This window comes from Panthera pardus, unplaced genomic scaffold (genome assembly GCF_024362965.1).
Source record: "Panthera pardus isolate Hobbes unplaced genomic scaffold, ASM2436296v1 HiC_scaffold_13, whole genome shotgun sequence".
NCBI lineage: Eukaryota > Metazoa > Chordata > Mammalia > Carnivora > Felidae > Panthera > Panthera pardus.
Window position 1 is genome coordinate 77,175,110 of NW_026526688.1, and position 24,882 is coordinate 77,199,991.

The following is a 24,882-nucleotide window of genomic DNA, read 5'->3' on the forward strand; positions in this document are numbered from 1 at the left end:
AGTACAACGTTTGCTACGATGCCCCTTTACTTAAATCTCATTCAGAAGTATATATAGTCACGAAAATCATGAAGGACTCTGTGGGGACACAGCTATGTATTATATACTACAATAAATGCATTGTAATAATTCTTTATAGTGGCTAGACATGAAGTAACTGCAGGCTCCAGCTGAAGTGGGGCAGGAAGCACAGAATCTAGGCCCCTGTCTTCATAGGAGAGACCCTCCTCTGCTTTTGGTCTGGATCTCTGTGCCTTCAGTAAAAGCTATTTTCCTTCCTCCCCTCCCCAACCCCCCCCCCCCGCCCCCAGAAAAACATAAACATGGACACTTATTTTGCATGAAATTTCAGAGAAGCCACTGATGCATTGCAAAAACCATTGCTTTGGAGGCTAGTTTAATTTTTTGGACAGCCAGTATTTGCCTTTCCAAGGACAGCAGGTTTCTGCTGGATTTTCCCTGACCGACATGATAGGATCTAACAAGTTGTTCTTTTCCATGAGTTCCACAGCTGGTGCTAGTGACCTTCTTCTGGGCACATGTGCCCCTTTTGGGCTACACAGGATCCTTTATCAATATTCCTGTGAAACCAATCCAAATCAAGGAAATCTAAGCATGCTAATAGAACACTGCCCTTCAGTCCCATTTATAAAGGCTTTTTGTGTCTTTGTCTTTAGAGGCTATAAAAGTAGAGGGCTAGTGTGGTCTTAAAATAGTGTTCTTCAGGCTAAATATGGAGTTCAGTTTATCCTTGCAGTTTGGCATGAATCAAGCCACAAATCAAGCCCATTACTGTCTTCGTTATCTAAGCTGGGGCCATTTGTGGTGTGGGTTTCTTATTAACCAACTAGTTTTTTTCTTTTCAGTTTGGGACTAGAAAAAAGGATGACTTTTTCTACTTGTGAAAATGTATAGAAGTATCTTCCATTATCTGGATACTGATTCTCTGCTACCCCTTCCTCACCTTCTGCCCCTAATTTTCAGTCACTATCAGTAGAATTACATGTAAGAGTTTGCTTTATTCCCCCTTTGTTCTTTGAACCATAGAGAAATACACCCTGTGAGTTCTGTATTTCAGAAAAGTACGTAAGATTAGTAAATAGGCATTTAAGAGAGGGGCTGCTTTGAGGTATCAGCTCCTAGTTCAGACTGTCTGCATTATGACAGGGATCTCAGTGAACCACGGAATGGGGGGGGGCGTCCTTTCTTTGAAATGGGCATCAAGCCAGAGTTGCTACTTTTATAATCATTAGTCTATAAATCATCTAATCAAGGGGCTTATATTTATATTTGGAAAGTATCTGAGTCATTCTACAGTGCAGATTTTTGTCTTATTTTACTCTGTTTTCAACCATTGTTGTTTGATATAATCATGTAAAGATTCGAAATTTGGCAACTGTGGTCCTCATACTCTAGCGTATAGTTTGGATCTAGTCCTAAAATAGAATTTTTGGACAGATTTCCAAACTATGAACATTATAGGAATGCCTAGGTAGAGGGAGCTGAGTAGAGAGAGGTAATCCCCTGCGTGAACTTGAATTAATTTGTTGTTTTTATCTGTTTGTTCCTAAAGGTGAGCCCACCACTCCCCGGGCCATTTTGACAGGCCATGACTACGAGATCACTTGTGCTGCCGTTTGCGCTGAGCTAGGACTCGTGTTAAGTGGTTCCAAAGGTAAATCTGTGGCACCTTCATAAAGTCACGTGCGTTTTCTGGTGTCTTCTGGTAACGAATTGCCCAAGATGGATTTGGTACATTTTTCTCTGAGCCATGCCGCCCGTTATAGTAGCCATTAGCCACATAGGACTATTTGACTAAAATGTGTAAGTTAACTACATAAAGTTTGAAATTCAGTTTCTTGGTGGTATAAGCCACTCTCAGGTGTTCACTATTCACGCATGACCAGTGGCTACTGTACTGAACAGCATAAATACAGAACATTGACGTCATTGCAGAAAATTGTATTTCACAGAAGTTCTTTGAAGAGGGAGGCAGGAACAAGGAACATCTTTGTCTATTTATTCTTCTGGACTCTGGGCTGGGTTTCATCTCACACATCAAGAGTTTTCATAGAAACTCTTCACCTCATCTGTTTTAACTTCCAAATCTTAGAACTAGGCAGGAGCCAGGATGACATTGAGAATGGAGTGGAAAGATACTTAAGTTGGTCTGCTTAGAGGTCTGCCCTTGCAGCATCATCATGTATTTAGGCCTTCATGTAAGCGAGCCTTCAGAGAGCACACACAACAAATCAGGATCTGACCAGAAACCGAGTTGTTTCTAATTCATTGCTTATTCCATCTCTGAGGTTTATCTATCTCTGAGGATATGGACCTGAGCTGAGGTCTGAACACACAAAAAAGTACCGTAATCTTATGTCTTTGAAGGTTATCTGATGGGGAGGCATTGAGCATTTGACTCACCTTATCTGCGTCTCAAACTATAATACTTAGTCTAGCTAACAAGACTTATTAAATATTCAAAGGATTGTGTTTAAAAATTTAGTTGGTCAAAGCAATGAAATAATGATGGCAAGAATTCTATGCCTACTGGAGTTTTTCCTTTCTTATACCCAGGAATTTCATATATCCTGAGCAAACAAGTTCTTAGACACTACATGATCCAAATTAGACATAGGGGTGACTGGCTGGCTCAGTCTGTAGAAATGTGACTCTTGATCTTGGGGTTGTGAGTTTGAACCCCACATTGGGTATTGAGATTACTTAAAAATAAAATCTTCAAACAAAATTAGAGATCTAAAATAAACCTATCATATTAAAGGTTATCCTTGTTTTGCATGGTAGTGCAGAGTCATAAAAATGACCATGCAGGCTGAAACCATGAAAAGTGATCATAAGAGCCAATGGGAAAATTTGTGGTTGTTCCATGGCTTTTAAAAATTTTTTGTCACATTAAAAATTCTCATATACAGTTATATGTATATATATATAAGCATGAGAAAAACAGTAAAACTCAGTACACTGTAATTTAAAACATTAGAAACATTGAAAATTATTTTCTTTTTGAAAAACTTGTAGTGTTTGCCTCTTTCTCTTTGTATAATATAACTTAAGATAACAAGCAAGAATCTTGTCTTTGCCTCGACCAGTTGTAATGCTCCTTTCTAAGTTTGGGTAACTTTCCAACGTTTTATTTTCTGTGCATTCAATGTCATGAAACATCCCCTCAGGTTCCTTTATTTTTTTTAATGTTTGTTTATATATTTTGAGTGGGGGAAGGGCAGAGAAAGAGGGAGAGAGAGAATCCCAAGCAGGCTCCACAGTGTGCAGAACCTGACACTGGCTCTATCTCACAAACCACGAGATCATGACCTGAGCCGAAACCCAAGTGTCAGATGCTCAAATGCTCAAATGACTGGGCCACCCAGGCCCCCCCCCACCAACCTACACTGCCCCGGCTAGGGTTCCTTTAAAGTGAACGTTTTTGCTGGCATCACTTCTGGGACATCATTTTTGTTACAACCCCTTTTCTAATCTATGTCAATAAGTTCTTCTTCACTAATTTCCTCAGCAGTGTCAACATTTCCAGAATCACTTCTTTCTTCTGTAAGCCTCTTTATGTTCAGTATAAAGTTCACACTCAGGTTTATCACTTTTAATTTCCTTCGTGCAGTTTCACCTTTGTGGCCAGTGTTCTCTTTTGATTATCCATTTTTGTAAAATGTCACATGGGTTTATCACCAGAGATGAGGAAGCAGCACAACCACAACCACAGTTTGCTCCCTGTGCACGAATGAGTAACAGACGTGCAGTGACCACTCACTGACAGACTTTAAAGGAAATGATGTGCTTGGTCATTCAGGACGCACATCTGTTATTTACATAGTGATTTGTGGACTGAAGAGCTGGTCACAGACGTGAACTTTATGCCATCACTGTGAAAACTGAAGTTTGAACTGTGGTGCTGAGGGACTGGTGTCATTTAGAATAATGGACATTCACGAGTGCTGCCGCTGTGTGAAGCAGAGGCTGCTGGTATGTATTTATGCTGAGAACACAGACAACTTACAAACTCCTGAGCGGTCAAGAGAAAACCAAGAACCTTATTTTCAAAAGGCCATGCCCTTAGTAGTCCTGTGGGAAACAGAGATCACAAGTCCCCATAGGCATGAGTAACTTAGCCTGGAGATCAGCAGGCCTTATGCTCATTACTCCTCTTGTCTGACTCACATCTCTTAGAACATACTCATCACACAGGTGGTTTCAGTTACCTACTCCTTCTTAGCTTTGCAGGTGACAGGTGCTCAATAAAAATACAAACTCTCTGCGATGTATGCACTCACCTGCAGCTCCCGTCCTCCTCAGGCAGCTCAGCCTGGAGGTCAGCCTGGGGGTTGGGAGTGGTTGGTGCCACTCACAGTGGGGGCAGCAGGCAAGTGCACTTGGTTGCAGAAGGATCTCCGTGTGAATTTATGTGTGTGGGTGGCAGGGGGTGGGGAAGCGGAGGATGGGTAAGTGGACCACCAGGGACATTCTTTCATTGTGAAGCAGCAAGCAATGGGAAGGCAGAAGGCTGAGGCCTCCGGAAGCTGCCCTAATGAGCTCTCCCCACACTGGCCTACAGCGCGGCCACTGCTGCTGGGGCCCCTGTGACACACAGGCAAAGCATCACAGTGAGCTCGACGGCAGCCTGTGTTTAATTGTGGCCCAGCCTTCCCGGAAGCTCCTCGAGGAATTGAAATTTGTCCTGTTCCTTTCTGAATGCCTCCTGTTTTTATCATCTCTTAGCATAAATCATTTCATAAAGTAACTTCCTGTCGCTTGAGGAAAAGTGAACTTGAATGTGTATGAGTTGGCTTTCTCCTCTCCCAAGTAGGAGGTGAGATCTGGCCAGCACGCAGAGGACATTTTGCGAAATAACATACGTAAGATAAATAATTTTTAAAGGCTTGCTACAAGCAGCCTTTTGATCCTGTTTGTGCTCAAGATTCATTTTCACATTTGTCATCCTTAAAAAAATTTTGCCTGTTGTTTCTCCTCTTTTCTCAGAAGGACCATGTCTCATACATTCCATGAATGGAGACTTGTTAAGGACTTTGGAAGGTCCTGAAAACTGCCTGAAACCAAAACTCATTCAGGCTTCAAGAGAGGGTCATTGTGTCATATTCTATGAAAATGGCTGCTTCTGTACATTCAGTGTGAATGGGAAACTCCAGGCCACTATGGAAACAGACGATAACATAAGGGTGAGTATGCTACAGACTTTGTCACCATTGTAGATTTTGACCTCCAAGTGTGGCAGGTGAGGAGGGAGAGGGTTCGCTAGAGAGACCTCTGTTTTAGTCACCGAAGGCCTCTTTCCACACCAAAAGAAAATCATCAGGTAGCACGTGCATGAGGCTTATGTATCTCACAGACCACAGCACGTCCTGCTGTGCTGATCGCATCACTCAGAGAGCCCTGTGCAAGAGAGCCCTCCGTGAAGCCCAAGGCGAGCCTTCAGCAGAGAGTTTTCTTACGGTTCTGTGAAGCCAACCTGGGTGGCTTTCCGTGGCCTTGTTTAGCTTTTTTTAGTCTAAGAAAGTTAACTGTACATGGTTGTTGTTTGAGCATCAAAACTGCAGTGGTCCGGTAGACCACACCTAAAACTGGCTCCTCTTCACACCTGGATAGGCTGCTGGCGGGAGTGGTAGGGGATTATGACTATTAGGATTAGTATCTCCTTTCAGACTTCTTTGTGAATAACAAGGCCAACACTTGCCAAGTTAAGGGAGTTGGCTTCCAATTAGGATGTGAGTTAGGCAGACGGTTTTCCCCTTTGGATACTCAAGGAAGGGTAATGTTAGTGGACCTTCTGGAGTCTTGCTTCATTTTCAGGACACGATTCCAAAAGTATTAGAGGTGGAAGGAAACACTGAGGACTGCTCTTTGGAGAGGCTATTTTTTCAAGGTTCTTCTTTTCTCACTCCCAACCTGCTGGTGCAGGTTAAAATAAAGTGAAGCTGAGGTATTCCTGTCATTTTCCGAGATGAGGTTGGAGGTATGTGTGACCTTGTACAGTGAGGGAACCTCAGACATGTTGGGAATGCCTCTGCCCCTGAGTGTGGCTTTTTAGGCTGGCTCTGGACATTTTATTCGTTGCTCCTCCTGACCTGGGGCAGCTTAGATGACATAAATTCTCCCAGTTTCCCACATCTAGCCTGATCACCCCCTTCTCAAGTAAATAGATATAGGATCAGGAAGTATTAAGAAACAACAACCCTAACTATAGATTACGTAGATGAAATGAAGGTCACTTGCTGCTTCTATATCATAGCACTGAATTTTAATTCAGCCAATGTCCTCTCCTTTTCTCTGAGTTTTCTTCATTGTATTTTGACTGCTTCTACCACAAAAGCACGCACTCATACTCAGCTTTTATTTTTCCCTACTTTCCCATAATACTTCATTTAAACCAAGTACACATCAGAGGATTTTCCTTTCCTCTTTTCTTTACAATAATAATGTTGATAATCTGTCACTTTGAGTTACGATTATACTGTCAGCTACACTAATAAATCTGTAAAATAATTTGAAATCCCTTGCTAGCTAAAACAATATCTGTGGCATTTCAGTTAGTGCGAAAGGCTCTGGGAAGTTCCTTGAGGCAGTAGGAAGGAGGCTTTCTGCAGACTGTTCATACACACATGCTTTTTCCTCTCTGCCCTGTAGCTATTGTTGTTTTTTTCCCCTGTAATATTTCCCACTGGATTTTAGGCTTAAACAATCCGTTGCCTTTTTCCCAGCACTCCTGCACTTTATCATACTAACTTGGAAGTGGCAACTGTGTGATTAAAACAAGCCTGCCTAAAATGGGCACTACCTGCCCATGGCTCCGGAGATGGACACTTTCACAGCTAACTGCGTTGGGGAGGGAAGGAGGGAGAGAGAGAAAGAGTAAGAGACATCACAGAGCAAAAATCTCCAGCTCCATCCTGCAGGCCCTGCAGTCTGAGCCTGTATCAGGAAAGGAGACCATGGAAACAAATTAGTCATCAGCTCAGACCAGAAATTAAGTTTCTTTGAAATACTGAGAACCCTGCAGGCAGGCAGCCTGGGGAACCTCTGCACTAATCAAGGCTTCCCACCTGTTTTTATTTAGATGCCAGATTGTTCAGTGGCATTTGGTTAACATATCATAGCACATCAACTAGGCAGTGTTTAGATGTCTTAATGAGTAACTTAAATGAAGTGGGCAGCTTTTACAGAGCAGCAAAGTTATTTTACCCTAAACAAAGGACAGCCACCATTTCACCCACAGGAACTCATCTATTTTCTTTTTCTGTGGAAGCTGTGTTTTAGGATGTGATCATGCCCAGCAGACCACTCTGGCTGTAGAAACCAGTTCAGCCGTGGCATTGTCCAAGGCACTCTGGATTGCAGAGGAGAATCTAAGCATGTCTCTGGGGTCCTCTTAAACTTGTTAGGCTCAACCCGGCCTGGGTATGGAGGGAGGCGTGTTAGAGTTAAGAACTATGTGAGGGCTGCTTTGAGTAGAAGACAGAGTGCCATTCAGTGAATGTTACCCTGACTCTTGCCTCCAGGGGAACTTGACAGGTTCCTCATGAGAAAGGCCAGCAAAATACTTTTTCACATTGGCAGGCCCCAGGCTCATTAAAATGTTTTGGATGCTGATAAATGTATAATCCTAAAAATCCAGGCTTTAAATTCCAGATAGACTAGGATTAGAGATTCTTTACTAGTGCAAAGAGTTAAAGATTAATAGTTTTAATTTGTATTTTAATATAGCACTTATCCAGCAAAAAGCCTCAAGTATAAAACTCAAATGAACCACAACCATAAGGTTAATGGATTTTTATCAGCTGAATTTTAGAAGTAGAGCAAATAATTGTTTGTCCTCGTTTTTACTGCAGCTCCCGGATACCCCCTAGACATCGCTATTTGTAAAGTGAATGGGGGGAAAGGATATTGATTTTTACTTATATTGAAAAATCTTACTATTTGTATTAAGATTTAGAGAATATTTCTTACATGTAACTATCTTCCACACGTGGGTTTTTATTTCTTAGATGTATTTTTGTATTCTTGAGAAGAAGCTACATTTAAGAGACCAGTAAAAGTTGGCATTTGCATAAATATGAATTGAATGCCTATGAAACGGCCCTTACTTTTCTATGATTTTTTAAAAAATTTGTCAAAGGGTAGGTTAAAGACTTAAGGCAACTATACTAAAACTGAGTGTAGGACAGTGTAGATATGTTTTTCAGAAGTTAGATTTTTTTTCCTTTCTGGCTTGTTTGCACCATCTGTATTCCCACTTCACTCTCCAGGTGGACACAGGATTACAGGTGTTTACACTTTTTCTGTAAAGGGATAAGTAATAAATACTTTAGGCTTTGCAGGCTCTATATTCTGTTAGTCACTTGCGAAAGTAGCCATAAACAAATGGGCGTGGTTATGTTCCAGTAACCCTTGTTTATGGGTACTGAAATTTGGAATTCATGTAATTTTCACATCATGAAATATCCTGTTGATTTTTCTTCAACCATTAAAAATGTAAAACGTCCTATAAAAACAAGCAGTGGTCCACATTTGGCCCAATTTACGGGATCGAAGAGCAAATTCCATGTGTGTACTTCCTGTTCAGTACTGGCAGGAAGCAGTCAGTCCTGAGGCAAGAAGAAAATGCTTCACCCGGGGTTTAATCACCCTGGAAGCTGTAGTTCTCTACCAGCTTGTCTTCCTAACCTGCTATAAAAATCCAGCAGGCCCAGTGAAGGTACTACAACTGTTGGCCTTCTCCCGTGGGGCTGTAGCCCCAAAGGCAGCAGTGTTTTATTGGCGATATGAGGTCAGCTAGCACTGTCTGCATAGCCTTGGTACAAAATAGGCTTCTTAGCATGTCCACGGTACAAGTGGAGAGGTGCCATGAGGCTCCTCATTTTAGAGCACTGGTTCTAGTCCACCACATACACCATCTAAATAGTATTCACAGAACTGGAGGATTTGGGCACCTCGTCTTTAAAAATCAAAAATTAAAAACACAAAAACAAAGCGTCAGACATTGCCTAACTTTGTCCATTTGACTTTTGAAAAATGGCAGAAGTTTTCTGTAACTCATGATTTCCTAAAAACTCCTTAGGAACACATGCATACAATCTCTCCCTGCATTGCAGTGGCTTCGTGGTGTGGAAATTAAACGGGGTGGGAGGCGGAGTTCTCCTAGGACCACATCTCCACTGAATATTGCTGTGTCTCATAGGCCATCCAGCTGAGCCGAGACGGGCAGTACCTGCTCACAGGAGGAGACAATGGTGTGGTCATGGTCTGGCAGGTGTCTGACCTCAAGCACCTCTTCGCCTATCCGGGCTGTGACGCTGGAATCCGGGCCATGGCCCTGTCTTACGACCAGAGGTAACACTGAAATCATGGTCTACTGATGGTGATATTAAAAACTGGAGGGAATTTATTTAAATGGTCTGATGGACAGACTGGGTTATCGGGGTCACCATGGGTTGTGGGGGTCACCACAATCAAAAATCCAGTAAATATTGGGGTTTCCAAGATACTTTTTAAAAAGTGTGATGTTTCTTTTTGATGGCATTGCCACTCTTAGACAAAGGCTGAATTCTCTAGTAATAGATAGGATTTAAGTAACAAAGGCTGTAATTATGTTGCCATAAAGCTTTTTATATTTCTGAGAGTACTTTTTCTTTAAAATAAAAACTAAAAACCGTAAACATGTATAATATAAAAGGCCTGTATGTCCACGAGGATTTTGTGGAGAGATTGGCCTTATTTCCTAAAACCTTCTAAGTGGTAAATTTGGGGAATGTAATCTTTGGCATCTTGCTGCTTCTACACTCATTTAAGTTCTGATTTTTTTTTTTATAGAGGTAACATATACATAAAATTTACCATCATTTTTTTGTGTACAATTCAGTGGCATTAAGTACATTCACACTGTTGTACAACTATGGCCACTGCCCATTTCCAGAAGTTTTTCATCATCCCAAACAGAAGCTCTGTCCCATGAAACACTAACTTCCCATTTTCCCTTCCAGAGCTCCAGCTCAATTCCAGTGTCTGTGAATTTGCTTCTTCTAGGTACTCTGTGTAAGGGGAATCATACAGTATTTGTCCTGTTGTAGCATGTTTCAGAACCTCATTCCTTTTTAAGGCTGAATAGTATATGCCACTTTGTTTATGCATTCATCTGACATTTTGGGTGTTTTCACCTTTTGGCTAATGTGAATAATGTTGCGATGAATATTCGCATACAAATATCTGTTCAGATCCTTGTTTTCACTTCTCTGGGGTGGATACCCAGGAGTGGAATGGTTGAGTCACATAGTAATTCTATGTTTAACTTTGTGACAAACTGCCAAACTCTTCTCTACAGTGGCTGTACCATTTTACATTCCCACCAGCCACACACAAGGGTTCCAGTTTTTCCACATCTTCACCAACACAGGTTATATTTTGGTTGTGGATTTTTTAATAATAGCCATCCTAATAGGTGTGAAGTAGTCTCTTACTGTGGTTTTGATTTGCATTTTCCTAATGACTAGTGGTGTTGACTCTGCACTCTTAATAATGTCCTTTGATGTACAAGTTTTTAATTTTCAACTTTTTTTCCTGTTGTTGTGAATGCTTTAGCAGTATCCAAGAAATTATTGCAAAATCCAATGTTATGAAGCTTTTCCTTTGTGAGTTTTATAGTTTTAACGCTTATGTTTATTTAGCTTTTGATCCAGTTTGAATATCTGTATGACAGTAGATAAGGATCCAGTTTCATTCTTTTGCATGTGGGTATCAAGTTTTCCCAAAACCATTTGTTGAAAAGACTGTCCTTTCTCCCACTGGATTGTCTTGACACCCTGTTAAAAACCATTTGACCATACATGTCAGAGTTTATTTGTGGGTTCTTCATTCTAGTTGTCTATATGTCAGTATCAGATTGTTTTGGTTACTGTAGCTTTGTGGGAAGTTTTGAAAATCATGAAATATAAAACATCTGATTTTGTTCTTTTTTTCAAGAATGTTTTTTGGCTATTTTGGGGTTCCTTGAGAATCCATTATGAATTTTGCAAAAAAAAAAATGGATTTTGATAGGGATTGGGTTGACTCTGTTGATTGCTTAGGCTAGCATTATCACTTTAATAATATTAAATCTTCCAGTCCATTAACACAGATGTCTTTACATTTATTTATATTCCTTTCAGCGATATTTTGTGGTTTATAGTGTACAAGTCTTTTGCCTCCTGCATTAAATTATTCTGGAATATTTTATTCAGTTTTGTTGCTATTGTAAATAGAATTGTTAATTTCCTTTTCAGATTTTTCATTGTTCATGTACAGAAATGCAACTTATTTTTATGTGTTGATTTTATATCTTGCAACTTTGTTGCATTTGTTAACTTTTTGTGGACTCCTTAGGATTTCCTAAATATAAGATCTTGTCATCTGTAATAGAAATAATTTTACTTCTTCCTTTCCAATTTAGATGCTTATTTCTTTGCCTTGCCTAATTGGTCTGGCTGGTACTTCCAGTACCATATTGAACTGGTAAAAGTGATTAGCTGTGTCTTGTTTCTGATCACAAAAGATTTGAGTCTTCACCATGAAGTATGATGTTAGCTGTGAGTTTTTCATAAATGTCCTTTATTGTGTTTATGTCCTTTCCTTTTTTTTCCTAGTTTTTTTTCTTTTACTATAAAAGGATGTTGAATTTTGTCAAATGCCTCTTGTGCGTCAATTGAGATGATTATGTAGTTTTTAATTCTATTAATGTGGTAGATTAATTTTTCTGTGTTGAACCATCCTTGCATTCCAGGAATTAATCCATCTTGGTCGTATCTAATCCTTTAAATATGTGCCTGTATTAGGTTTGCTAGCATTTATTGAAGATTTTTGTCAGTATTCATAAGGGATATTGGTAAGTTTTGTTTCTTGTAGCATCTTTCTTGGACTTTCGTATCAGGGTAATGCTGGCCTCATTGAATGACTTAGGAAGTGTTCTCTCCTCTCCTCTCCAGATTTTAGAAGAGTGAGAGTTAAATATTTGGTAGAATTCACCATTGAAGCATCTAGTCCAGGGCTTTTCTTTATTGGGAGGCTTTTGATTACTGACTCAGTCTCCTTAGTACTTGTAAGTCTATTCAGGTTGTCTATTTTTTCATGATTTGGTTTTGGTATAGTGTGTGTTTTTAAGAATTTTTCCATTTCACGGGCACCCGGCTGGCTCAGTTGGTGGAGTATGCAACTCTTGATCTTGGGGTTGTGAGTTCAGGCCCCACACTGGATATAGAGATTACTTAAAATCTTTTTTTTCATTTCCATTTCAATTTGTTTGTATATGATTGTCCCTAGTATTCTCTTATAATCCTCTTTTATTTCTGTAAAGTTGAAAGTAATAGATCTATGATTGTAGTAATTTGAGTCCTTTTTTCTTAATCTAGCTCAAAGTTTGTCAATTCTATTAATCTTTTTAAAGAACCAGGTTTTTGTTTTCTTGATTTTTCCCATGTTTTTCTATCCTTTTATCTCCACTCTAATCTTTATATAATCTCCTTCCTTCCATTAGCTTTGGGTTTAGTTTTCTCTTTTTCATGTTCCTCGAAGTATAGTATTAGGTTACCGATAGAGATCTTTTTTAAATTCTGTATCTACAGCTATAAATTTCCCTCTTAGCATTGCATTACCTTTTGGCTTATTGTGTTTTGTTTTAATTTTTCTCGGTGTTTTCTAATTTCTGTTAAGATTTCAACTCACTGGTTAATTTCTATGTGAATTTTCCAGTTTTCCTTCTGTTACTGATTTCTACTTCAGTTCTGTTGTGATTGGAAAAGATACTTTGTATGATTTTTAAATTTAAGACTAGTTTTGTGGCCTAACATGGTTCATCCTGGAGAATGTTCCATGCACACTTGAGAAAAATGTCTATTCTGCTGTTGTTGGGTGTTTGACATATGTATTAGGTCCACTTAGTTTTTCTCCCCCCCTTAGAATTTAAGTAACTTCTACACCCAACACGGGGCATAAACTCATGACCCCAAGACCAAGAGTCGCGTGCTCTAAAATCCCCTTGGATTTTAGTATTCTTTAGGTCCTCTTCTTTCTGGTCGTTCTACCCATCATTGAACGTGGGGTATTGAAGGCTCCAACTATTGTTGTAGAACTGCTTATTTTTCCCTTCAGTTCTTTCAGTTTTGGCTATCTCTTTGGGGGCTCAGATATTTGGTGTATTTAAGTTTCTAGACAGACTTGATTTTATTGTGGTTTACAGATACTGTTTTTACAAATTGAAGTTTTGTGGCAATCCTGTGTTAGGTAAATACATCACTGCCATTTTTCCAACAGCATTCACCCAGTTCATGGTTCTGTCACATTTTGGTAATGCTCCCATTTTAAACGTTCTCCTTACATTTGTTATGGCGATCTGTGATTACAACTTGCAAAAAGCTCAGATAATGGTTAGCAATTTTTAGCATTTTTCATGTATATACACTATTTTTTTTATACATGCTGTTGTACACTTTAATAGACTACAGTATAGGGGCACCTGAAGTTGGTTAAGCATCTGACTTCAGCTCAGGTCATGATCTCACGGTTGGTGAGTTTGAGCCCCGTGTCGGGCTCTGTACTGACAGCTCAGAGCCTGGAGCCTGCTTTGGATTCTGTGTCTCCCTCTCTCTCCGCCCCACCCCACTCACGCTCTCTCAAAAATAAAACATACAAATTTTTTAAAAATAGAAATAGACTACAGTGTAAATGTAAACATAACTTTTACATGCACTGGGAAACCAAAAACTCATTTGACTTGCTTTATTGCAATTGTCTAGAACACAGTGTCTTCAAGGTATGCCTGCAATTGCTATATCTTCTTGATAAGTTGACCTTTTAATTGATGTAGTATCTTTGTCTCATAACAGATGTTGACTGATAGCCTATTTTGTCTGATATTAGTATAACCACTCCAGCTCTCATTAATGTATGCATGGAATATCTTCTTCTGTCACTTTCAACCTTTTTGTGTATTTATGGAATATCTTCTTCTGTCACTTTCAACCTTTTTGTGTAAAGTGAGTCTCTTGTAGACAGCATATAGTTTGATCTTTTTTTTTTTTAATCCATTCTGCCAGTCTCCTTTGATGGGAGAGTTCAGTGCCTTTATAATTAATTACTGATAAGTTTTCTGTATGTCTTAGAGCATTTTTTTGTCTTTCATTCCCTCATTACTGCGTTCTTTTGTTTTTGGTGTTTTGGTAGTGGCATATTTTAATTTCTAATTTTGATAGGAGACAGTAGGAAGAATATTGAAAATGACTTCTAAAGACTGGTTCTAACCAGACCATTCAGAGGAAGATCTAATAGACTCCCTCTAAACCATTCATCTTAGTGAGGCACCTGGGTGGTTCAGTCAGTTAAGCATCCAGCTTTGGCTCAGGTTGTGATCTCCTGGTTCATGAGGTCAAGCCCACATCGGGCTCTCTGCTGTCAGTGCAGAGCCTGCTTCAGATCCTGTGTACCCTGCCCCCTCTCTGCCCCTCCCCAGCTCATGTTCAATTTCTCTCAAAAGTTAAAAATAAACAGTCTTAGGGCTCTCCGTGTTCTCCCTGCACTACCTTCTCAGGGACGGGGAGCAAGTAGTGATAGCTCCTGTCCTCAGTGATCATCTCAGTGAGTTCACGGTTTTAAGAGGACTAAGCCCCTACCCAGATCTTCTGCAGAACATGGCCTGGTCCAAATTACAGTCAACACACTGCTTTCTCACTCTTCATTGACTTTGTACCTGTTAGAGAGCTCTCCATCACTTAACTATGTGCATCCTCCTCCACCAGCAATTACGTTTGATTTCTTTTGGTTCTGATACCTCATATAAAAGATAGGAGAAAGATACAGCAGAGGAACAGAGTCAGTGGTCCTGTACTAGCATCATATGGTGACAGATGGTGGCTCCACTTGTGAGAATGGTAATACAGTTGTGGGATGATGATGTACGTCTGAAACTAATGGATCGTCGTGTGTCAACTATGCTTCCATTTTATATATGTAAAAATAAACATCAGGGCTCACTAGCCAGCCCCACATTAGAAATTATCAAGTCTGTCCAGGTTTTAGTGACTTGTCATATTGATCATCAAAAAACATACCTTAATTCTCACAAATTGTTAGGTTTCACTGCCATCTTCTGTATTTACCTTGTAGATTTGGGGAGGGCGGTTATCTCTTTAGTAACAGATCCCTAGGGAAAAAATAGGTTTGTAAACCCCTCCTTCTCTCTGCTTCTCCCAGGTGCATCATTTCTGGCATGGCTTCAGGAAGCATCGTTCTGTTTTACAACGACTTTAACCGGTGGCATCACGAATACCAAACCCGCTACTGACAGTGACAGCTTTATCCACCCCGCCCTCAGCCGAGGCAGGGAAAGGAATGGGCAGCATCTTTCTCTTAGAAATAGCTATCACATCTGAATGTAACTTAAATTTGCTTGAAGAAGCAAAATATTTTTTAAAGTTAATTGCTATTTTTGTAGACTTTGCTTGACTTTTTTGGGGGGGAATAGCAAAGCAGAAAATTGGCTGCTGGGTTCTGTAGTTTAAAAAAAAATCTATATTTTTAGTCATAATGAGAAGTCTATTTTCACCAATTATGGAAACATATCCAGTGGAGCAAGTAAACCCACTTATTCTAGCTACATTATGAAAAAACACTTCCCCTTTATCTGTAATCTTGAGAAATACATGATTTTAAGAAATAGGGTAATGGGTATAGGGAATTTTATGCTGTACTTTGGGTCCTGTATTTTTCCAAGCAATTGTGCTTCTTCAGCACTGAAATTTCTGGGATTTACATAGTAATGTTTAAATTATGGTAAATGTAATTTAAAGCATCTCAGTGAATTATTTCTATCAATATTATTCTTCAGGCATGCTTTAGACCTAGAAAATTATGGTTTGGGGGAGGCTATTTTATTTTATTGTGTGTTTAACATAAAGGATCTCATGTTCTAGCAAGTGTGAAGTATTTACAATGTTTTTTATTTACAATTTTTTCCTGATTCGTCATCTTCATAGCACACCAAAATGACAGGATGGGAATGCTCGTGGGCTCACAACTTTTGCTTTTCTTCTGAAGTAAACGCAGGTACCAAAGCTCACCCCTAAGGTTTGACAGTGCCCACTCACTGAGGAGCCATCAGCGAGGGCTCCCCTCCCCCACCCCAGTCTGAGCGCAGAGGCCACCAGGTGCTGTATTAAGCAACACCCATTTCACCTTCTATTTGTTACTGAATATCTTCACCTTCCTTTGAGTAGCAATTTGTACCGAGAAACATGTTATTTTGGTGTATAGTTCTACTTTTCTAGTAGATTGCTGTGTGGAATTCTGTGAAAAATATTTGAGAAAAGGTCTGTATTGCATAAATAAATTCTTTGTAAGTTGTGAACTTTGAGTTGAAACCGACAATCCATCTCTATTTCCCTTGCAGCTTACCTAAAGGGGTCCCTTCCTATTTCCCAACACTCAGCTCTTCGCTAAAAGCAGAGATTTGGACTGGAACAACTCAGTTTGACAGAAAAAATAAAATGGCATTTGTGATTGAATTTTTGGAAAATACTATCTTTTCACTTCTACTTTAAAACAAGGATAATTCTTTGCAAAAAAAAAAAAAAAAAACAAAAACAAAAAAAAAACAAACTCTGGTTCAGTCCCAGATTTTGAACCATAACCAATAAGAGACACTGTTGAATGAAAACAGGAACATGGGCCTTCTTTGGCTCCCTCTTACCAAGACTTCGCTGATGAAAACACTAGATCTAAGATCCACCACTGTTTTATAAACCATTAAGAAAGAAAGAAAAAAAAGTCAAATGTGAGTACATCATAGGTCAAAGAAATATGCAAGTTACAGGTAAATTAAGCATCCTCACCACCATTACCCTCTGATATTATACTTTAGAAACTTTAGAGAAAATGGTAGGAGAAAATCAGGAATACCTAAGTCCTTATGCCAAGCATTTGATACCTCAACTACCCTATTTTTATAAGCTTAAAGCAAAGTGAATAAAGCAGCTTCCTCTTGGACTCTAAGAGGAAAATTGGTGCCTCCACTGCCTATACTGCTTTTAAAACTTACAACTCTGGAAAAGTAACAGAAACACAAAGTAATACAGAAGCATGACTTAACATGTATCACTTCTGTGTTCCTTTACTCAAACCTAGTTCATGTCAACATAAGGGTTGCTTAATGACAGAATCTGTTTACCATATTTGTTTGGATTTATTCAGCATTCACCTACTTTATCCAGTATTAACTACTTTTTAAAGAAACCATTACACTCCAAATAAATTTAAACCAATTAGGAGAAAAAGTCAAAGTTGAGGTGGTTTGGGATGAAAGTGGATGCCCTACAACAGACGGGAAGCGTGGTAAGACATTCGGTACGTGGACGTGGTTCAAAGTGTGGGGTGTTCAGTTTACATACGGTGATTTACAGCTCCTTTTAAAGTGCACTGCCTCAAGAAATTCAGATTTTCCTCCCTGATAGTATTGATTCTTACCGAAAAGTCACCAATCAAGTTCTTGAGGCTCTGTAATTTAAGAAATAGCACTAGGTCTCTGAGAGAAAGTGTACAGGCTTAGCGAATATAGGACATGAAAACTTGACAAGCACAGATACATGCTGATGAATGATTCACTCTTAGATGAGAATCTTATCCCCCAGAGTACACCAGACATCCATAAATAAATCTCATTAATTCAATAAAAAGGAATGATCTTGCCCCCTGAAATGACATCACACTTTAGTTCTACTTAGCATATAGGACATGAAGATTCAAAGGACCCTGCACAGGAACCCCAAGAAGCTGCATGTAGGACGTGAGGTAACATGGAACCTGGGCTCCCCTTTTCCATTCACATCCGACAGCAGAGCCCAGGGGCCTGACCATGCACACCTGGTGCCATGTGGCCCCCTCCTCCACCATGCTGGCAGACAGGGTGTGGGCCAAGTTTGCAGGTGATGGCTGGGAATCCCAGGAACAGCCAGACAGCACATCCACTTTGTACTCTTTTCAGCAACTAGAATTCAATTAAGTTAGCATACGACAGATCTACCAGATAGGAATTTTAGGAGAGAGATTTTCACTAGGTATCTGTGACATGTTTTTACTGGATATGATTTCAAGAGCTCCTGGCCATACAAATCACGGGCCTGGTTTGGTCCTTCTTACTGCATTAGTCCTGCCCCTGCTCCACCCCCCATCACTATGAAAGAACACAGCAGACCAAGGATACAGAATCCTTCTGCAACGACACAGTATGAAGGATCCCACCACTGAGCTTGGTGGAGAAGGTCTGCCGGTTTCTCGTATGCGTTATAGATCGTGGAGTAGCAGCCAGCCCCCCAGCCTCACGCCATCATGTGACATCACATTAGGACAAAGCATGTTCACAAATAAAAGAGGAGGAGGACAGGACGTAAATCCCAAAATCTGCATAAACCATGTGTATCAGCAAATATGCCAGGGCCCCAAACTTGGCTATTCTGCCCCACTGCTGGGCGAAGAGTTTTCTACTTCAGTTAGGAGAGCTATCAGCCTAGCTACTCCCCCTTTTTTGTAGCATAAGGAAGCTGGGAAGTTTCACAACTTCCTAAACTAAAAAATGGGAGGAAAAGACCATAAAAACAGCAAACCAATAAAATAACAAAATACAAAAAACATTTGTTACATTTCCTTTTGTCTCTCCTCTTTCCTCTCAGATGTATGGGAAAATCCTCATTTGTATTTTTCTTTCACATTGAAGAGCTGAATCCATCTTGCACTTTTTGGTCCCTCAAAGTCATAAGATCACTATTTACAAAAATCTAAGCCTATTATTAATGACACTGATACAACACTCCCAGCCCTCCCTGCTACAGACCAAAAATTCAAATTGTTCAAACCAAGGGACGTTTTTTTAATGAAACTGAGTGTGGTTTGGTCTTTCGGCAAGCTGTCTTCCAGAGACAGCCAGACTATCCAATAAGGGAAGACGGCCATCCACAAATGTTCCTATGAATTCTGAGACCTCAGCGGTCATATGCCAGAAACATGAAAAGAATTACTTTTCTGTCTCAAGTTCAGGAATATCTTTCCTTGCCAAAACCACGGTGGGGGGGCGGGGCAGCTGGGCAGGCTTGTAATTTCCTCATACCTGGCAGGAAGCAACTGGCTGCTTTGCAGCTTTGGACTTGGGACAATTTGAAAGACATTCCCCAGACTCGACTTCATCCTCGGCACAGACAGGTGCCCAAGCCTCAGAACCCACCAAACTCGGCCCACAGGGTTGAAACCATCCTGAGCACACAAATGAAAGAGGTTTGGGAAAGGGAAGGGCAGGAGCAAAATGCCTGTGTACCAAATACATCCTTTCCTTCCCCTCAGTGTTCAATGAGAACAACCCCTTCCCACAGCTAACTGCCTTTGAGTTCAAGGCCGTAGGTTTTACCAGGTAGCCCTCTTAAAATCCACTGGCCAACGGGGCACCTGTTCAGTGTCCAACTCTTGATCTTAGATCAGGTCACCATCTCCCAGCTCATGGGTTTGAGCACCGTGTCAGGCTCTGCACTGACAGCATGGAGCCAGCTTAGGATTCTCTCTCTCCCTCTCTGCCCATCCCCCACTCACACAGGCTCTCAAGCAAACTTAAAAAAAAAAATCCACTGGCTAAGACTAAGCTAAATTGCATGTATCAGCTTCCTTCTGGAAAAACTACTCTTTCCTCATCTAACAGAACTCACCCCCCTGCTTGTGATAACCTGTCAGGCCTCCTCAGTTTTCTACCACTTTGCCAGATGTCTCTGCTAGACCATCCCACCTCTGCCTATGACATAGATGTCCCAGGTAAAGCATCTCTGAGCACCTAGACGACAGCCCAGTCGTAAGGATAGCTTCCGGGGGAACCGAGAGGAGCAAGTCCCAGCTCCAGCATGCCTGGATGAGCTCCTGGTCCTTCTGAGTTTCCTTACTGGTGGAATGTGGACATTAATATCTCTAACAGATGTGGTGTGGCTCAAATGATACAGGATGAAATACTCTGTACACTATAAACTTTTCTGGTGGTTATTTAGCAGCTAAGCATTTTCAAGGACTGGCTTGTCACTCCTTCAGAAAGCAGCTAATTCTGTCACTGGACTGCCCTTTGGCTAGAGTCTTAGACTCTGCACTCACGTCTGGCCCTTCGTAACTCCTGCCTGCTAACCTTGGACCACCATCCCTGCTACGGAACAGTTCTTCATTCAGCCCAAGACATCTACCAGATGTGCCTCTGGTCTCCCCTAACTACCACCGTATGGTGTTTCCCACCAGTCCCTGGCTGCCAGGGCTACGGTCCTCCTCACCTCTCTGGCTGCCCTCTTCCGCGTGATCATTGTTTTATGGGCACCACCACACACTGGGAGGCCTTCACAACAGACCTACACACACACACACACACACACACACACACACACACACACAAACACACACACACACACACACACACGAGGGCTCGGCTCATGCTGCCCACAATTTGCACAGACTTCTCACAACACAGTTTAAGGTTCTGACATTTCAGCAGCTCTGTCGGCACCTAATGAATGGTGACCACTGAAGTTCTCTGCTCTCGGGTCTTTCCCATGAAGTCGTGGACATCAAGGCCTCAGGCAACAGAATGGCAGGGGCTTCACGCTCTGATTTCACACCACAGTCCGATCAGTGTTCTCACCTGCTGAGAGAATTTGAAATCCAGCCCATCCCACTTAAAACATGGATAAGCATTCTTTCTAGATGGTCGTTCACATCATATGCAAAAACAAAACAAAAAAAGAACAGGAACAAAGACCGAGAGCTGTCTGGGGCTTTTCTCTCGAGCGGCACGATCCAGTGTGGCCGGTGGAGCCACATGGGCTGTGAAACACTCAACAGGTGCCAGGTCCAAACCAAGATGTGCTGTGCCTGTCAACACACACTAGATTTCAAAGATTAAAAAAAAAACTCAAAGATTTTTTTTTTTTTTTTACTTTGGTTACATGTGGAAATAATACTGTAGACACGCTGGGTTAAATAAAATATACTACAAAATTAATTTCACCCATTCCTTTTTAATGTGGCACCAGAAAATGTTAAATGAGGCAGCTTACACTGTGTTTCCAGGGGGCAGCGCTGCTCCAGAGGTCTTTCCCCACCAACATCATTAGCTCCCTTTCTCGTCCCATACAGTCTGCTCTCAACGATCCTATTTTCAAATTCACATTTCACAGTTGTATCCATGAAAATATTCTGGAAGTTTTACCGAATGTTTTTAATCCATGTATTCCATATACTTCCATAACACAGCAACCTTTTTGAAGAGAGAGACACGCACTCCCTGACCCCTGGGCAGTTGCTGAGCCCAGCAGGCACCCCATGGTGGCTTCAGCAGGTCACCACTTCCCTTTTTCTACCCCTTCACAGGTCAAATCCTTTAGACACAGATCCCCTGCTGGAGTAAGGGAATGAACATCAAACAAGTACATGCCATTCTCACTGTGCAGGAACAGAGAAACCTAGCAATTACATCCCTATATTTAATTTGGACTCTGAGAACAGAAGAAGAGCTCAACAAATGTTTTCTAAACACATGGGCAAATGAACAGTTTGCTTGTGGTGTCAGGGCCTTTATTTAGGATCATTACTTAGATGACCATTCACACCCGGGCCTTGATTTGTCCCCGTGGGACAGGGTTCCTCCAAAGAGCACAGCTTTGGAGATGGAAGAACCTAAAACTGCACAGTGACTCTGTCTCCCACCAATTCTGTGACTTGCGTTGTTACGGTCAACGGCTTGGTTTGCTCCTTCACCGCCACACATCGTTTCTCCAGGTGTTTGTGGGATTCATGTAATTACAGGAGAGCTGCTAGGCTGTGCTGCCGCACCTGCTCATGCTACTTCGTGTCTCCAGGCCATCCTCCCCCACCATGTCCCAGGCCATCTGAGGGTGACACAGAGGATGGGAGCACGTGCTGTCCAGAAGACACTCCTTCGTCTTATCACCAGTGACCAGCACTTCCCTGGCAAATACTTGAAGTTGTCAGCAAATGCCTTTTAACCTCGTTCCAGAGAGGGACCCTGGTTTCAGGCTCTGATCACTGCCAGAGGCCATGCTCCATCACTATTTCCATGTTCTCTTTCCTTTACATTAGCTCTTCTCTTTCATTAACAAAAATATCTCCACTGGGAGCCATGAAAAAGCTTGCTCTTTAACTCATTAGTGAGGCCAGAGACAAGCAAAATGTTCTAGACCTATACATTACAGCTTTTTTGAAACTGCCCTCCTCCTGAAGCCTATACCTGCTGCCTTTGTAGGCCCAGGAGGCAAAATCTGCATTTTGTAACCAGCCGCTGGATCGAATCATGGGTCAGCACCAGCCCAGGGAGAAGGGCCAGTCAGATAGTCTCATTCCTTCAGCAATGTGAATTAAGAGATCCAGAGTGGAAGTAGATGGTCTCAAGGCCTGGAGTTGGGACAGCCTTGAGAAGTTGGGGACAGAGCAGCACCAGGCTACATCAGAGCTACAGGCAAGCAGGAGTTACGAGAGAACAGAACCAAGAGCCAAAATGCACCCAGAGCAGCAGAGACAGGAGACTGCACAGTCTCGGAGTCAGAGACAGTGACAGACAGAAGGAGACTGGGGAACAGTTGCCCTGCTTCCTATTTCCTGTGAAGCCTGACCTTCCTGCCATTGGCTCCATAAGATTCCTCTGCCATACATTAACAATCCCTATTTATTCCTGAGCTTTTGTTGCAGGTGTGTGCACCTGTTAGCAAATACACTTTGACCAAGATGCATTTTCATGTGTTCTTCCCAAGCATCATTCTCCCTCCCCACTCCTCACCTAAAACTTCATAAAAGGACATGAACCTAGGCCAAGGAAGTGTGCTCTGATCACACATCCTTTGCAAAACAACACCACACAATCCTTTGCCCACCCCCATCACTTTTTTCCTCAAGAAGGGTTTATTGCAGGTTGGGTACACTTATAAGAGGCAAAAGTCTAACAATGAGAATGAACTACAGGGCCCCCCAGTTTAGAAGATGAGCAGGTAAAACAAATACATTGATTATGTACAATTATTAAAAAGGGCAGGGTAGTGGGGGAAAAAAGGAAAAACTGCCAGCAGCCTTCCAGAAGGTTAATAACAGAGGATGTTTGTGGAGCACCTTCCTGCCCCGGTCCTGACTGTGCCTCGGGCTATGTTTCCTCAGTTGTTTCCGGCCAGCTCCAGATGACAAGCAGATGATGAAAGAGACTGCGGTGGCTAGTTTACCGTGCTCTGCTAGAAGCCGGCTTGCTGAGAAGAAACCACTTGGCCTGGGGGGGTGCCGCATGCGCCACGCCTTTCATGAAAAAGCCCAAAGGACGATTCCATTAATGTCTCCTAATACATATGTGGGAAGAGTTGGGGGAGAGCACACTGTCTAGGGAAGAAAGTGACATTCCCCTGTGGTCTGTATACAAATAAATATCCAGTGTTGTCTTAGGTGAGCCCAGCGCCCCAGGCTAATGGTGGACTGCTTCCTCGGGCACCTGGAACCACTTTTCAAAGTCTGAATTAGTGTCCGATGACCAGACTGTCCTCTCGGGTGCTCACTTCTTCCATCAGAACGCCAGTCCTCCGAACCCCCTCGGCAGAGGAAGGTGCTATGCCACCTCTCACAGGACACCCACAAAGGGACAAGTGCAGTTCTAAATTGTTTGTAAGAAAAAAAAGGAACGTTCCGAGTTTACTTAAATAGGGAGAGAGCTTGATTCATCCAAAGTGTTTCTATAAAAATGCATTAAATCCCAGATAAAAGTTGCACATTCTCCTGGTGACACTGCAAAAATGTCCACTGAACTGAAAACAATTTAAAACGAGCCGCTCCGAATATCTGTCACGGCAGCTAACACTGCATAGGACACCTCCAGGAACCGGCGGGCAGAGCCCAGATTATGAAAAGAAGCAAATCCCTGGCATCGAGCTCCTGGATCCTGGCAGCCCTCAGAGGTGCCAGCAAACTTCCCAACAGCAGTCAGCAGAGAAAGGCTCTTCAACGAGAGGGCTGAGGCCCAACAAGAGGGGCTTTCCAGCCGCGGCGGGCTCCAGCCTGTCCGCCTGTCTGCCCGGGGTCAGTCGCGGTGGCGGCGCCAGGTCCCTGCCCGCTCGCAGCTTTCGGCAGCAGGAGGACAAGGGGGTGTGGGAGACTCTGGAGGGGCGGGGGCCAGGTCTGCCGGTGCGGACACAGGGGGCTCCTCAGCTGAGGGAGGGACTGGAGAGGTCGGCTCCATCCCGGGTCGGCTGCTGCCCTGACAGTGCTTGCTGCAGAAAATCTGCCCCTCCTTATCTAGAGCCGTGTTCTAAGGAGAAACCAGTGGAGAAATAACACATTAGCCCGGCCCGGGCTTGGGTCATAGCTACCACGACAGGAGCGCACAAGAGCATGCACAGGGCTCAGAAACAGAAGAGGAGAAATAACATCGAGCTTCTCTTCCAATAGAAGCCTAAGAGAAAAGCAACGGCTGAGGATACCCTCTCCCCAACCCCCCAGGCGGTCAGCCACACTTGGCCCCTGCTCCTGGCTTAGTGTCAGCTGGCCCTGGATGGCAGCCTGAGGCAATTATTTTCTGGCTCTGAGCTTGCCTGAGTTCTGAGTGCTTCTTCCCATGCCCAGATCTGGAGCCCAGAAGAATCCTGTGACAATGAGCAAACCCTACAAGAACACTAGGGCTTTGACAGCTTTTCTAAGGCAAGTTCTTCATCACAGGTTGAAAAGTTACTCACATGTCATATAAATAAGTAATCCCTATACAACCCAAGTGTCTGCATAATCTACAAAAGTCCTGCAATCTGATCGTGCACCATTACCCCTTTT

The 24,882-nt window shown here is 42.1% G+C and overlaps 2 protein-coding genes across 14 annotated transcripts in view; one reads left to right on the plus strand and one right to left on the minus strand.

Annotated features, from left to right (window-relative positions):
* The window catches only part of LRBA (LPS responsive beige-like anchor protein), a 781,419-nt gene extending 764,851 nt beyond the window's left edge, over nucleotides 1-16,568 (plus strand). For 5 of the 6 annotated variants that reach the window (XM_019441290.2, XM_019441289.2, XM_019441292.2 and 2 more), the window contains exons 54-57: nucleotides 1,574-1,675; nucleotides 5,011-5,207; nucleotides 9,224-9,375; nucleotides 15,259-16,568. In XM_019441290.2, the coding sequence (XP_019296835.1) occupies nucleotides 1,574-1,675; nucleotides 5,011-5,207; nucleotides 9,224-9,375; nucleotides 15,259-15,349 (542 nt within the window). In that variant the 3' untranslated portion in view covers nucleotides 15,350-16,568. The remainder of the gene's footprint in view (nucleotides 1-1,573; nucleotides 1,676-5,010; nucleotides 5,208-9,223; nucleotides 9,376-15,258) is intronic. The other variant, XM_019441291.2, reaches the window with a different exon arrangement.
* Nucleotides 16,569-21,069: 4,501 nt separating this feature from the next.
* DCLK2 (doublecortin like kinase 2) overlaps nucleotides 21,070-24,882 on the minus strand; it is a 153,976-nt gene continuing 150,163 nt past the window's right edge. For 5 of the 8 annotated variants that reach the window (XM_053901197.1, XM_019441298.2, XM_019441297.2 and 2 more), the window contains one exon: nucleotides 21,070-24,367. In XM_053901197.1, coding sequence (XP_053757172.1) covers nucleotides 24,140-24,367 — 228 coding nt within the window. In that variant the 3' untranslated portion in view covers nucleotides 21,070-24,139. The remainder of the gene's footprint in view (nucleotides 24,368-24,882) is intronic. The other 3 variants (XR_002077816.2, XR_002077815.2, XM_019441299.2) reach the window with 2 other exon arrangements.